The sequence below is a fragment of the Amyelois transitella genome, chromosome 10, assembly GCF_032362555.1.
Source record: "Amyelois transitella isolate CPQ chromosome 10, ilAmyTran1.1, whole genome shotgun sequence".
In the NCBI taxonomy this organism is placed as follows: domain Eukaryota; kingdom Metazoa; phylum Arthropoda; class Insecta; order Lepidoptera; family Pyralidae; genus Amyelois; species Amyelois transitella.
This window is the reverse complement of record NC_083513.1, coordinates 1075444-1091202: the sequence shown is the minus strand read 5'-3', so window position 1 is coordinate 1091202 and position 15759 is coordinate 1075444. Positions and strand designations below refer to the sequence as shown.

The window sequence follows — 15759 nt, the reverse complement described above, 5'->3', positions numbered from 1 at the left end:
ATATTATATAATCAACGGGTGATATTAATCATCTATCTTATCTTGAAATATTGTATGCACATCACATGCGTTTGTTTGTAAATTGGATAACACTGTACTAATCAATCTTTATGACATTCTCTCAATAGTAAAATCTCTTGACTCTTTTACGGAAGATGTGAAGACGACAGGTAAATAATTTCCAACAAATATCTCCTTAAAATAATAATAAATATATTTTTACGAGAAAAATTATTCAGATTGTATAGGTACGCTTCGAAGTAAGTTCGAGACTTGTGTTACGAGATAATAACTCAACAATACTATATATATTAAAAAAATATATTTATGTAGATAAACATCCAAGACCCAGACAAATTAGAAAAAGTTAGTGCCTCATCATGTCCTGGCCGGGATTCGAACCCGGGACCTCCAATTCTAATGGAGTTTTGCACATTCTTTCTCACATATATATAAAAACTTCTATTCTTACGAGGTAGACAGAGCCTAGAAAAAAAAAAACAGAACGGCCACGTTCAGCTGTGTGAATGTGATGGAAAAGAAATTCGAATAGTGCCAGGTTGCTAGCCCTTCACCTAAACGAAGAACCCCAATTATATAAACCTATCCCTGAGTCGCCTTTTACGACATCCATGGGAAAGAGGTGGAGTGGTCCTATATTTTTTTCTATTGGTGCCGAGAACCACACGGCACCAAAAATAATAATTAATTATCCTTAATCAAACATAGACTATTTTTAGGGATTTCCACGAGAGCGCCCTAGGCAAAAGTAAGTATACTATGTAGGTATAAATTGACCATAGAGTAACCTAGTAAATTATATTCGAAACAATTGAGAACACAACCTTTGTTTCAGTTTTTTTTTCTAAAAACTAGTAATCACTGTCTGTGGGCAATTACTCTTTGGTTTACCCTACCTATAAAAATAATTGAAAACACTGGCTGAAAAAAAAAAAACTCCAATGTCGATTGCCGTTGGGCGCGGCCATTTTGTTTCACTACGCGTCGACCTTTACAATATTAACGAATGTCTTCGATGACGTCACACGACTGAAATCCCTTTCAGCGTTGAACGGTATAATTTGGATCGCATACATTGCATCATTCGTACCCACGTTTTAAGACGCACATAACAAAGTAGCGAGCGTTGGACGCGTAGTTTATAAATACAGTATTATTACGCAATTTTGGCGTAATGCCAAACGGGTGCTAATTGTAAGGCCAAGGAGACGGAGACTTTTTTTATGGTAGAACTACATACATATAATCACGTGTATAACCCTTGTGGGGTATACAGAGCCAACAGTCATAAAGACTGGCCGCGATCAGTTGTATAGCTTAATCATGTAATTGAGATACAGATAGGATGCTAACCCGTCGCCTTCAAGAAGAATCCTATGCTTTAGCCCCTCCCTTAGTCGCCTTTTGCGACATTCATGGGATATGTAGTGATCCTATTTTAAAAGGCGCGGCGCGGTCTACGTTGTGCGTATGAAGCGTAAATTTTTTGTACGACACTGTGTTAATAAGGATTCTTAATTAGCACCGTTGCTAAAAAAGATGCAAGTATGAATGAAGTGTTCATTACGTAAATAACCTTATTTGTATTTTTGCGTTAGTCGAAGTTGGCGTTACTTATAAAAAAATTACAACATACATACCTACATGTCATCACGTCTATATCCCTTGCGCGGTAGACAGAGCCAATTAATAAATTATGATATCAGTGCTTTAGTAGTACAAAACGCACTGAAAATAAGTAAGAAAAATAATAGGACTACTCCATCTCTTTCACATGGATGTCGTATAAAGCGACTAAGGGATTGGCTTATAAACATTGGATTCCTCTTGTAGGCGATGGGCTAGCAACCTGTCACTGTTTGAATCTCAATTCTATCATAAAGCCATACAGCTGAACGTGGCCTTTCAGTCTTATCGAGACTGTTGGCTCTGTCTATCAAAAATATGTAATTACATCTATACTAATATTATAAAGCTGAAGAGTTTGTTTGTTTGAACGCGCTAATATCATGAATTACTGATTCGAATTGAAAAATTCTTTTTGTGTTGAACAGACCATTTATCGAGGAAGGCTTTAGTTTATACTAATATTATAAAGCTGAAGAGTTTGTTTGTTTGAACGCACTAATCTCATTAACTACTGGTTCGAATTGAAAAATTATTTTTGCGTTGAAAAAACGATATATCGAGGAAGGTTTAAGGCTATATACTCATAAGATCACGCTGCAACTATAAGGAGCGAAGAAATAATGGAAAATGTGAAAAAAAACGGGGAAAATTATTCATCCTTGAGGGCTTCAATGATGCCCAAAATAACTATTCTACGCGGACGAAGTCGCGGGCACAGCTTGTGTATTATATGTGCGTGACCTTGAGAGCTCGGGGTCCGATCGATAAAATATACAAACATATATATATATATATTATGTTATACTTCGAAGTTGTGAATTGACTTTGGAATAGCTTTAATGGACATCGAACTAATAGTTAGCACGCACGCACAGACATTAACATCGCTTCATTTTTTACGGGGAAGTCAGAGCCACTACTGACTTACATACATACATACATATGGTCACGTCTATATTCCTTGCGGGGAAGATAGAGCCAACAGTCTTGAAAAGATTGAATGGCCACATTCAGCTATTTGTCTTAATGATAGAATTGAGATTCAAATAGCGACAGGTTGCTAGCCCAAGAAAAATAATCCCCAGTTTGTAAGCCAATCCCTTAGTCGCCTTTTACGACATCCATGGGAAGGAGATGGAGTGGTCCTATTCTTTTTTGTATTGGTGCCGGGAACCACACGGCAAACTGACTTCAAGGCCGCAATCTCACGCAAATAAATATAATATTTATATTTCCTTACATACTATAAGGTATAACTAATGGTTAATTAATCGATTTTATTGAAACAAAGCAGTTATTTTTATAATAATAGCAGCTATATTTATGATAATGCAATAAAATTACAATACACGCACGAATTGAAATATCAATATTGATCTAACTAATATTATAATGTCAGGATGTCAGTATGGATGTTTGTTACTCTTTCACGCAAAAACTATCTACTAAACCGATTACGATGAAATTTGGTATGTAGGTAGCTGAAGACCCAGAATAACAAAATTCAAATAGGAATGGTTCTCGGCATTTTATAATGTAGGACCACTCCATCTCTTTCCCATGGATGTTGTATAAGGCGACTAAGGGATAGCTGAACGTGGCCAATCAGTCTTTTCAGGACTGTTGGCTCTGTGTACCCCGCAAAGGATATAGACGTGACCATATGTATGTATGTACTTTGGGTGCATACATTTCAAAGCAAATCTTTGATCAATGAATTCATTATACTCGTATATGTAAACTTTGTATTCTTCCGTTTGTAATTTACGATATAATGTGGACAACGTCGTGATTCTTCACATAATTACGTTGGTAATGATATGTGCTCAGAATGATTTTATTCATTTTGTTATCGATCATGGATAACAAGGAACTTTTTCTTTTGAAATTTGTCTATATATATATATATATATATGTGTATATATATATATATATATATATATATATATATATATATATATATATATATATATATATATATATATATATATATACATATATATATATCCATTGAAAAGAGATGGAGTGGTTCTATTTTTAATTGGTGCCGGAAACTACACGTCAGAGACGGGCACGGGGTAGACAAAACTGATAATCTCGAAAAGTTGCTATAGCCATGCCGAGTTTATTCAGACACTTAATAACTTAATGCATGTGCACTTTAACGCACCAGCAACTTAAAGTTTGGTCAGCTGGTTGACTGGTAGAGAATGCCAAACGGCATAAAGTCCGCCTTTTGTACATTTTTTTGTGCAATAAAGTTTTAAATAAATAAATTAATGGTAAGTAACTAACAAATATTTCAAGCAAACTTACTTTTAATACCATTTCAAGAGTATAATTACGATTAGAGTCGTCTTTATTAGTAGCCGAAGCCATGCTGTTCCATATCAGATCGCACCAACTTTGGATCCGGCCATAGACACATCAGCAGAACTGATGCTGAAATCATTAATATCTATACTATAATATTATAAAGCTGAAGAGTTAGTTTGTTCAGGAACTACTGGTTCGAATTGAAAAATTCTTTTTGTGTTGAATAGACCATTTATCTAGGATGTGACAAAAACGGGGAAATTTATTATACCAGTTAATGTAAGTTATAAGTTAATATAATATTAGTTATGTTTGTAGGAAGTATAATATATTAAAAGTTATTTATTCCTACAGAAGAAAGAAGGAGAAAAGAGGAGAAAATAATCAGTTTAAAATAATTATATTATGAACATAATAATTGAGAAGCTTTTACAATAAAAATTATTTTTTGACATATCTCTGACTAACAAAACCATAGCAACCGTTGCTAAGGGCGTCTAGCAAGATGGTTGCCTACATGTTATATGGTATTCGACAGGCACTTTACAAAATATTGCAGTTGCCGTGTGGTTCCCGGCACCAATAAAATTAAGACGAATAGATTCACTCATCTCGTTCTCATGGATGTCGTAAAAGGCGACTAAACGATAGGCTTACATACAAACATACATAAAATCACACCTCTTTCCCGGAGGGGTAGGCAGAGACTACCTCTTACCACTTGCCACGATCTCTGCATACTGCCTTCGCTTCATCCACATTCATAACTCTCTTCATACAAGCTCGGCGGTATACGATAGGCTTATTAACTTGGAATTCTTATTTTAGATAATGGGCTAGCAACCTGTCACTATTTGAATCTCAATTCTATCATTAAGCCAAACAGCTAAACGTGGCTCAATCAGTCATTTCAAGACTGTTGCCTTTGTCTTCCCCGCAAGGGACAAGACATAGACGTGATTATATGCATGTATGTATGTACCTACATACATACATGCATATACAGATATTGTTCGGACAACTTACCAGCTGTTCCTAAGGTCATAGTGAGAAATAACACTTGGCAGTGTTGGTGAACAGCCACACCAATCAAATTTGAACCCACAGCGGCGCCGAGACGTCCGAACATATACAACGTGCATAAAGCCAGTGCCCTGAAAAACGAAAACTTACAAACAAACAAACAAAACTTACAATGAAATCCCTGAGGCAAATAATTGACAGGCAGGAGACGACACCTTTTCAATACACGTAAAGCAACAAAAATGCCGTGTGGTTCCCGGCACCAATATAAAAAAGGACCACTCCATCTCCTTACCATGGATGTTGTAAAAGGCGACTAAGGGATAAGTTTATAAACTTGGGATTCTTCATATAGGCGATGGGCTAGCATGCCGTCACAATTTGAATCTTATTTCTATCATTAGGTTAAACAACTGAACGTAGCCTTTCAAAACTGCTGGCTCTGTCTATCCCGCAAGGGATACAGACGTGATTATATGGATGAATAGAAAAAAAAACACTCTACCCCGCACCAAAATCTCTCTCGCGAAATGCTCTTGTCCGCCTTTTTTTCTTTAACTCATCATAAGTTTAGGTCAAATTTTTTATTACAAATTTACGTGCAATATAGGGGTTTCGTTCCAACTAACAATCGAAGCAATTACCTGACATTTGTAGGGAACACCTCCACAGATATTGCCGAAAGCAAGGACGCCGTGGCGCCTGAGCATACCCCTGTTATGAACATCATCACGGCCAACCACGGTATGGTTATCACGGCTGATATAGCCAGAATTATGCTGCAAGACGCTAGCATGACACCTGGACAAGATATATTAGTCAAAATCATAATATTGTTAGTGAAATTCATCGCTTTTGCTAACCGTGTGATTCCCGTCTATTTAGAATTGGACCACTCCATCTTTTTCCCATGGGTGTCGTTAAAGGCGACTAAGGGATAGGCTTACAAACTTGGGCTTCTTCTTGTAGGCGATGGGTAATCAACCTGTCACTTTTTGAATCTCAATTCTATCATTAAGCCAAATAGCTGAACGTGGCCGTTCAGTCTTTTCAAGAATGTTGGCTCTGTCTACCCCGCAAGGGATATAGACGTGACATATATATGTATGAATGTATGTCTTTATTCTTTTTTGTATTGGTGCCCGGGAACCACACGGCACTAGGTACACACAAACAAAATAACTTACAATAAAACTTGATTTTGCTGTATTTCCTCACAATTTGCCCGATAGCTACGTAGCAAACGGCGCACATTATACCCATGATCATAGACGTGGGGTACACCATGAAGTGGACCAGCTTCTCATCACAACTCTTGGATTCCGAGAGGGGAAATGTCAAGCTGGTGGTTTTCTGAAATATACATACATGTATACATAAAATCACGCCTCTTTCCCGGAGGGGTGGGCAGAGACTACCTCTTTCCATTTGCCACAATCTCTGCATACTTCCTTCGCTTCATCCAGAATCATAACTCTCGTCATGCAAGCTCGGCGGTTTCGGGTACTTTTGACCTGACCCTTTACCAGGACGTCCTTAATTTGATCAAGATACGTTCGTCTAGGTCTTCCCACCCCGACCTTTCCCTCCACACTCTCCCTGTATATCTGCTTAGTCAACCTGCTTTCATTCATCCTCTCCACATGACCATCTCTGAAATATGACCGATACTAAACTTTCTCGTTGGATTAGATATTATAATATAAAATTCTCGTGTCACAATGTTCGTTCCCGTACTCCTCCGAAACGGCTTGACCGATTCTCATGAAATTTTGTGAGCATATTGAGTAGGTCTGAGAATTTGCCAATTTATTTTTCATACCCCTTAGTGATAGGGGTTGTTAAATTAGAAAATACTTAAAAAATATTAATATGGCAAAACAACGTTTTCCGTGACAGTGCTATTTAAAAATATAATTGTAACGTTCTTCGAAACGTCCGAGATAAAATAAAGGTACTCGTACGTTACGTGCGCGTTTTATATCCTGACATACATATGACTAAGGAGCTGTAATTTACATGTCATATTTATAAAGAAACAGTTATAATTCTTACGTCTCTTTTCCATGGATGTCGTAAAAAGCGACAAAGGGTTAGGGCTTATCAACTTGGGATTCTTCTTTAAGGCGACGGGCTAGCAATCTGATACAGTTAAAATCTTAATTCTGACAATAAGCCAAAAAACTGATCGTGGCCTATCAGTATTTTCAAGACTGTTGGTTCTGTCTAACCCGCAAGGGATATAGACGTCACTAAATATATGTCCTCCATTGAGAACCACACGGCAGATACTTTACTTACATCTTTACTGGCATAATTATCCATCATGACCTCACACATGCTGACTTCCGAGTCGAAATTCATGAATACCACATGAAGAATGTCAGGCATCCACGTGTAAAGGCCGCTATTTCTAGAAATAATTTTTAATTCAATTATTATCTTATCTAATGTATAATTTGTGTAAATAAATTGTGCCGTGTGGTTCCCGGCACCAATAAAAAAAAGAATAGGACCACTCCATCTCTTTCCCATGGATGTCGTAAAAGGCGACTAAGGGATAGGCTTACAAACTTGCGATTCTTTTTTGGGCGATGGGCTAGCAACCTGTCACTATTTGAATCTCAATTATATCATTAAGCCAAATAGCTGAACGTGGCCATTCAGTCTTTTCAAGACTGTTGGCTCTGTCTACCCCGCAAGGGATATAGACGTGACCATATGTATGTATGTATGTCTAATGTATAACTGAGTATTAGCTTAGCGCCACTTACATGCATTCATTTAGCGTCACCAACAAAAGAATACAGGTTTTTTTCGCAAATTCCTCGGGAACCATAGTCTTATGTCCGCGATTATCTCGCGTTGCGTTGAACCGATTTTGATGAGTAAAGTGTTTTGATAATTTAAATAATTTAACGACTTCGAAGAAGGAAGATATCGATTGGACGCGGTTTTCTTTAACAAAAGATTTTTTTAAGGTTATTTTTAGGAATTAGGATTATATTGGTTTTTACGATGTGGTCATCGTTTAGGTAATCGTGATTATCAGCCAAGTAAATGGTAGTATAAATTTTGGAAAATGAAAACATACATACATACATAGGTACATAAAATCACGCCTCTGTCCCGGAGGGGTAGGCAGAGACTACATCTTTCCACTTGCCACGATCACTGCATACTTCCTTCGCTTCATCCACATTCATAACTCTTTTCATGCAAGCTCGGCGGTTTCGGGTAATCTTGACCTGACCCTTTGCCAGGACGTCCTTAATATGATCAAGATACGTTCGTCTAGGCCTTCCCACTCCTACCAAAATTAAAAAGATCTCATAAACAACCCGTCGATCCATAACTCACTTGATTATAAAGGAGGTACTCACAACATGAAAATCATGAACATGCTGGTATGTGACAATAGAACGCAGCGGCGTAGTGGTGGTTTGGACAGGTGGGCCAGATTCGTGAACGCGACTTTGAACCCGTGTTTTGTGGCAACTTTTGCAGCGTCAGATATTGTTTTTACCTGGAACAATTTATTAAGTAGTAGCTGTGCCCGCGACTTCGACCGCGTGGGATAGTTATTTTGGGCATCATTCAAGCCCTCAAGTTCATCATACAGATTTCACATATTCCATTATTTCTTTGCTTCTTATGGTTGCAGCGTGATGTTTTATAGCCTAAAGCCTTCCTCGATAAATGGTATATCGTATCTATTTTTCAATTCGAACCAGTAGTTCCTGAGATTAGTGCTTTCTAATAAACAAACAAACTCTTCAGCTTTATAATACCTATAAGTATAGATAGTATAGATCTAGGAGTAGACTAGGGACAATCAGACATCGTAGGAGACAACTAAAACAGAGAGTGAACAATACTATCACCACGGATTCACATTTTAATCTAAAATTTACTTATTTACGATTTAAAACTTTCACGTTGCATTATACTCTTTATAAATATTTTTTTATTTATTACTATTTATTTATTGGTGCCGGGAACCACAAGGCACATTAAGGAGATCACATAAAAATTATCAGAAAAAGAAGAAACTTCATTATCCAACACTCACAGGATATTCCTCTTTCTTCTTCTTCAAATTCTTCGCGTACATCTGCGCCAGGACATCCCTCGCCTCCTCCGGCCCTTTATTGGCCAGGAGGAACCTTGGACTCTCAGGTAGGAACACCAGAATGAGGGCTGCTAGCAGACCAGGGAATAACCAGGTCCACATGAACACCCTCCAAGGTGTGACCGTGATTATGCCAAGGTTGTATGACCAGGTATCGCTGAGGATTATCCAGCCCAGGACTGTAAATGAGTTTAATTAGATACATACATACATACATGTAATCACGTCTGTATCCCTTGCGGGGTAGACAGAGCCAACAGTCTTGTAAAGACTGAAAGGCCACGTTCAGCTATTTGGCTTTAAGATAGAATTGAGATTCAAATAGTGACAGGTTGCTAGCCAATTGCCCTAAAAGAGGAATCCCAAGTTTATAAGCCTATCCCTTAGTCGCCTTTTACGATATCCGTGGGAAAGAGATGGAGTGGTCCTATTCTTTTTTGTAATGGTGTCGGGAACCACACGGTACTTTAATAAGATCTGTTTGTGAGTTCAACAATAGACAAGACACGTTTTCCACGCAATCGCTTTCCCGTGGATGTGGTAAGAGGCGATTAAGGGATCATGATTTTCCCTGCAAATGAGTTCAAACGACAGTAGCTTCGTGTGACAACTTGACTTATCTAATCCAGGATTCTGGTTCAAAGACCTGGGGGGGGTTGGTGCCAGTTTTATTAGATCAAACGTCAGCTGCCGTGTGGTTCCCGGCACCAATACAAAAAAGAATAGGTCCACTCCATCTCTTTCCCATGGATGTCGTAAAAGACGACTAAGAAATAGGCTTACAAACTTGGGATTCTTTTTTAGACGATGGGTTAGCGACCTGTCACTATTTGAATCTCAATTCTATCATTAAGCCAAATAGCTGAACGTGGCCATTCATTCTTTTCAAGACTGTTGGCTCTGTCTACCCCGCAAGGCATATAGACGTGACCATAAGTATGTATGTATATGTCGAGCAAGTAAACGCGAATTTGTATGTGATTTGATCAGCGCCATCTGGTGGTAACGCGATGGCACTAATGCAACTCCATACAAACTCGCGTTAAACGTTTACTTGCTCGACGCGTTTGAGCGAGTAGAACTCGCACTAACCCCTCTGTACCGTACGGGTGAGGTTGTAACCAGGATTATTCTTATACTACCTACGTTAAATAGCTAGGATTAGGATTTCCTTCCTATATATATATTAAGCCTATCCCTAAGTCGCCTTTTACGACATCCATGCAAAAAAGAAGGAATGGTCCTTTTTTTTTTTATTATTGGAATCACACGGCACAGACACATTGCCCATCTACTAATAGTAGGAAAACCAGTTGAACCCACTTGGCAATATGATGAATGTGACAGCAATAGCAGTAGAAGAATACATGATGGCCGTAGACCTTCTGGTGTTGTCGTGCATTTCTCCAACGTAAGCGAATACTGTTGCACTGGACGCTGACACTCTGAAATTATAACTTTTGTCATAAATTAAGTTTACAATATTGTAAAGACAAAAGTATTTTAAATTGTTAAGTGTTGTTGGTTTGGTTTTCAGCACTTTAGAATAGAACCACTCCATATCTTTCACATGGGTGTCGTAAAAGGCGACTAAGGGATTGGCTTATATATTTAGGATTCCTCATGTGAGCAATGGACTAACCTATCGTTTTTTGAATATCAATCCAACAGTCTCTGAAGACCACATTCAGTTGTATGGCTTTATAACAGAATTAAAAGAATCCCAGTTTTATAAGCATATCCCTTAGTTGCCTTTTATGTTATCCTTGGGAAAGAGATGGGGTGGTCCCGTTCTTTATTCTATTAGTACGGGGACGTATTCTAAGTATTTAATAAACCGAGAAGGTACACTACGGCTTAAGCGCCTGTCAAAATAAAATAGCAAAAATCGATATACGTGTTTAACTATAAATAAATAACAAGGCGTTTGTCTCAACAACTTACAAACATCCAGTGAGAAGCCGAAGCAAGAACATAGAAATGAAGTTAGTGGAGAATGTAGAAGAGAAAGAGATGACACAAGATGTGAGGAGTGCAGGCAACATGACCCTCTTTCTACCGTACTGATCACTCAGGTAGCCCCACCATATGCCGGTTGAAAGGATACCTGAAAACAAGATCACGGGTTCGAATCTAGACCAGGGCATGACTAGAAACGAACTATTTCACCTCGGGTCTTGGATCTTCATCTATTTTATAATACAACACACAAAAGAATACAGCAATCGATGCTTGTATCGTATCCAAACGGCCATTTATGTCAGAACATTTGAAATATTTTCAGGTGAAGAAGCTCACTCTATTATATAAGTATGGCTTTGATTCACAGCTTTTCGCCTGCGCGAACCTTTAATTTTTAATTGTGATTTTGAATTTTAATTTAGGGTTTCGCTACCTAATAGTAGTTTACATACATACACATATATATCCCTTGCGGGGAAGACAGTGCCAACGGTCTTGATAAGACTGATAGGCCACGTTCAGCTGTTTGGCTTAATGATTTTTTATCCTTGTATCCTATATAATAGAATTTAGCTCCCAAGTTTACAAGCCGAGTAATTTAAATTACGAGTGGTCCTATTCTTCTTCTATTGGTGCCGAGAACTTTATAGAAGTTTCCTTTATAACTAAATAATTGACTGACCGATAAAAGCCGCTGAATTGATCAACCCTTTCTGCATGACCGTAAGGTTCAGGTCACACTCAGCCACCGTCATGATGTATCCTATGCCCAGGGACTCCTCCATGGTGTAAAGGAGTACCAGTCCTGATGTAAAGGTCACTAAGTGATTGAACCATCCATAACCTGGAAGATTATTCCGGACTAGATTCAGCACTATGTTATTCCTAAAGGTCTATTCTATTTGTGTAACAAATTTAAACGAAATCGGTTTAGCGTATTTTTAAGTTTATTCGTTACGTCAAATCGATCGGACCTCTGGTGTAACAGACAAGCGTACTACCGCTGCGCCACAGAGGCCGTCGGATAGATTGTTTATAATTATTCTATATGTATGTACTGTTTAACAGAATAATTCTATAAAAGTTTCGGACACCACACGGCACTGTTAGATACTAGTACTATAACTAACTATAAATAATTTAAGAGCACTTACACTTAAAATATTTATATGCACTGTTACTGAGACTACTCCATCACTTACCCATGGATGTCGTACGAGGCGACTAAGGAATGGACTTATAAACTTGGGATTCTCGTTTTAGGCGATGGGCTAGCAACCTGTCACTATTTGAATCTCAATTCTATCATAAAGCCAAACAGCTGAACGTGGCCTACCAGTCTCTTCAAGACTTTTGGCTCTGTCTACCCCGCAAGGGATATAGACGTGACTATATGAATGAATGAATGAATTTGTAAATAAAAGCTTAAACTTACCAGTTAATTCAAACGCGTCCTCGAATTTTGACATACAAGAATTTTGATGTTACCGATGATGAAAGGAGAATCTGTTATATATCATAGAGTAAATAGAAGAGTTTCATAGATATATTAAAAATCAGAAACTCTTTTGTTAAGAGGGGCGCACGTCTTCTTTATTGTTCATCTTACGATAACAACGCAAGGTTCCCCCTTTTCTGCCAACATTAGGTTCAATAACCTTACTATAAAACATTTTTACATACATACATACATATGGTCACGTCTATATCCCTTGCGGGGTAGACAGAGCCAACAGTCTTGAAAAGACTGATCGGCCACTTTCAGCTATTTGGCTTAATGATGAATTGAGATCCAAATAGTGACAGGTTGCTAGCCCATCGCCTAAAAAAAAGAATCCCAAGTTTATAAGCCTATCCCTTAGTCGCCTTTTACGACATCCATGGGAAAGAGATGGAGTGGTCCTATTCTTTTTTGTATTGGTGCCGGGAACCACACGAATTCATTAGCATTATTAGATTACTAGCTTAGATTATTAGCTTAGATTTTTAATAGTAAATACGTGCATAATAGTGCCGTGTGGTTCCCGACACCAACACAAAAAAGAATAGATCCACTCCATCTCTTCCCCGTGGATGTCGTAAAAGGCGACTAAAGGATAGGCTTGCAAACTTGGGATTCTTTTTTAGGCGATGGGCTAGCAATCTGTCGCTATTTGAATCTCAATTCTATCATTAAGCCAAATAGCTGAACGTGGCCATTCAGACTTTTCAATACTGTTGGCTCTGTCTACCCCGCAAGGGATATAGACGTGACCATATGTATGTATGTAAGTACAAGTACCTATGGGCCATGTTCAGCCGTTTGACTTAATGATAGAATTGAGATTCAAATAGTGACAGGTTTCTTGCGCATCGCCTAAACGAATAATTCCAAGTTTACAAGCCTATCTATTAGTCGCGTGGTCCCATTCTTTGTTCTATTGGTGCCAGGAACCACACGACACTTTTTTTAGCGCCTGTTATGCTATGGAGGCTGTACCTAACATTATTTTATGGTGATTATAAAACCTATAGACATTAAATATACGAAATTTCTACCCTTTACAGATACGATGATACTATAGGTATGTGGGAGGTCTAGTCACCCACGATGATGTTCAAAATTTACGAGGCATGGACGTCAGTATTCAAATTGGAGACGGGAAGGAATAATTCGGGAACAAATTACCGAATTAAAGAATTTAATGTTCGTTCATCATAAATTGGTGACATGTGGTTTCCGGCACCAATACAAAAAAGAATAGGACCACTCCATCTCTTTCCCATGGATGTCGTAATAGGCGACTAAGGGATAGGCTTACAAACTTGGGACTCTTTTTAGGCGATGAGTTAGCAACCTGTCACTATTTCAATCTCATTCTATCATTGAGCCAAATAGCTGAACGTGGCCATTCAGTCTTTTCAAGACTGTTGGCTCTGTCTACCCCGCAAGGGATATAGACGTGACCATATGTATGTATGTATGTTCATCATAAATTGGTTTGCTTTGTAGGAAGCTGGTTACTATTGGCTAGGCGTAAGAGACTGTGAGAATTTAAATTATAAGGACAATTAACATTTTATTTCTCAGAAAGCAAAAGGCGGAATGATTCATCATCTCTTACTTATGTGAATAATATTTATATGTATGTACCTATAGTACATACATACAGGCCAAAGTATTTTGTTTGTAACTAAATTATTCTAGGGTTTATCTATTTTAAGAATCGATATCCCTCTTTTTCGTCCAGGCTTCAGTCCCAGTTGCATCCTCACCGCTCTGGAGAGGAGCCTGGAGGATTGGGTGAGTCAGTTTTTTACACGAAGCGACTCCCGTCTGACCTCCGCTACCTTTGCAGGGGAACCTAACCCGTATAGAATGTTAAACGTTACACATCCAGTTGCCTGAATGTGCAGGTTTCCTCACGATGTTTTCCCTCACCGTAAGAGCATTGGTGGGTATTCAAACTTATATAAATAACTTCCTATATAGTCATTGGTTTAGGCCGAGTTGGGATTCGAACCGGTGTAACAAGCGTTTTAACCGGGCATCTTAACGATTCGTCCACCGTCACTCTAGCTCTCTAGAAAAATACATACATACATAAAATCACGCCTCTTTCCCGGAGGGGTAGGCAGAGACTACCTCTTTCCACTTGCCACGATCTCTGCATACTTCCTTCGCTTCATCCACATTCATAACCACTGTTCACATGATTCATTTCCTCTAGAAAAATCAATAACTGTTTTTTTATCTAAATGGGAAATATTGTTTTCTTATAGTCGAGGACTATGACTGACTATTGACCTGCTTATCACGGATTTAATTTGTTTGTTTTTTCTTTTCACTTTCTTACCAAGGGTGAAAGAGATTATAAAAAAAATTACCACGTGGTTCCTCGTATTCTAAATTCAAAGCGTTACATTGACATCCTTGAATAAAAACTTATTTCTTTCAACTATCTTCACAGTCTACAAAATAAATACATGGCCGGGGTGGGATTCGAACCGGCACCTTACCGATTCAACCACCATTCTGGTAAAAAGGTCAGGTCAAGAAATCGATGCGACTGTACAAAAAGAAAGATAAATATGGATATAGTCACTACCTTCCCTCCGGAAAAGAGGCATGATAAATGTATGTAAGTTCATGTTACTTACATACATATGGTCACATCTATATCCCTTGCGGGGTAGACAGAGCCAACACTCCTGATAAGACTGATGGGCCCCATTCAGCTTTTTGGCTTGATGATAGAATGTCGTTAAAGGCGTGTAAGGGTTAACAATACAAATAGGCTTACAAAATTGCGATCCTTTTTTAGGCGATGGGCTGGATGGCTCAATTCCATCATAAAGCCGAGCAGCTGAAAGTGGCTATTCAGTCTTTTCGGCACTATCGGCTCTGTCTATCCCGTAAGATATAGACGTGACTATATGTATGTATGTATAATTAAAATAATATTTTTTCCCCGCGATGTTATTTATAATTTTGTAACCAGCGGTTTTCAGTTAAACTAATATTTTTACAAAAACATCTTCTAATGAAACTAATTCGGTTAAGTTGAACACCAAACAACAATTTTTATTTAAAGTTTAAGAGTAAAGTGTTTATCTTGAGTGGACGATAACCCTTAGTTGCGGTGCAAGGCCGTATATCGGCCATGTTTATTGACCTTTGCTTCAAATAATGGTAA

The 15759-nt window shown here is 38.2% G+C and overlaps 2 protein-coding genes across 2 annotated transcripts; both read right to left on the bottom strand.

Moving 5' to 3' along the window:
- Positions 1–4012: 4012 nt before the first annotated feature.
- On the bottom strand, positions 4013–7353 carry LOC132902160 (uncharacterized). Its single transcript, XM_060946214.1, has 5 exons — positions 7291–7353; positions 6177–6342; positions 5634–5790; positions 4993–5120; positions 4013–4092 (listed from the first exon to the last, which is right to left on the bottom strand). The coding sequence occupies exons 1-5, from the start codon at positions 7351–7353 to the stop codon at positions 4013–4015; spliced, it is 594 nt and encodes a 197-aa protein (XP_060802197.1).
- A 1015-nt stretch (positions 7354–8368) lies between these two features.
- On the bottom strand, positions 8369–12552 carry LOC106136742 (synaptic vesicle glycoprotein 2A-like). Its single transcript, XM_013337384.2, has 6 exons — positions 12519–12552; positions 11766–11927; positions 11066–11228; positions 10445–10566; positions 9062–9300; positions 8369–8515 (listed from the first exon to the last, which is right to left on the bottom strand). The coding sequence occupies exons 1-6, from the start codon at positions 12550–12552 to the stop codon at positions 8369–8371; spliced, it is 867 nt and encodes a 288-aa protein (XP_013192838.2).
- Between the last annotated feature and the right edge of the window lie 3207 nt (positions 12553–15759).

Coding starts and splice junctions, on each gene's coding strand:
- LOC132902160 (XM_060946214.1), bottom strand. CDS start 7,353: ATGAATTTCGACTCGGAAGTCAGCATGTGTGAGGTCATGATGGATAAT. Junction 5,791..6,176: donor CAGCAAAATCAAGTTTTATT/GTAAGTTATTTT, acceptor TATCTTGTCCAG/GTGTCATGCTAGCGTCTTGC. Junction 5,121..5,633: donor GTGTTCCCTACAAATGTCAG/GTAATTGCTTCG, acceptor TTCGTTTTTCAG/GGCACTGGCTTTATGCACGT.
- LOC106136742 (XM_013337384.2), bottom strand. CDS start 12,552: ATGTCAAAATTCGAGGACGCGTTTGAATTAACTG. Junction 11,229..11,765: donor CAATTCAGCGGCTTTTATCG/GTCAGTCAATTA, acceptor TCTTGTTTTCAG/GTATCCTTTCAACCGGCATA. Junction 9,301..10,444: donor CACATTCATCATATTGCCAA/GTGGGTTCAACT, acceptor ACTCATTTACAG/TCCTGGGCTGGATAATCCTC.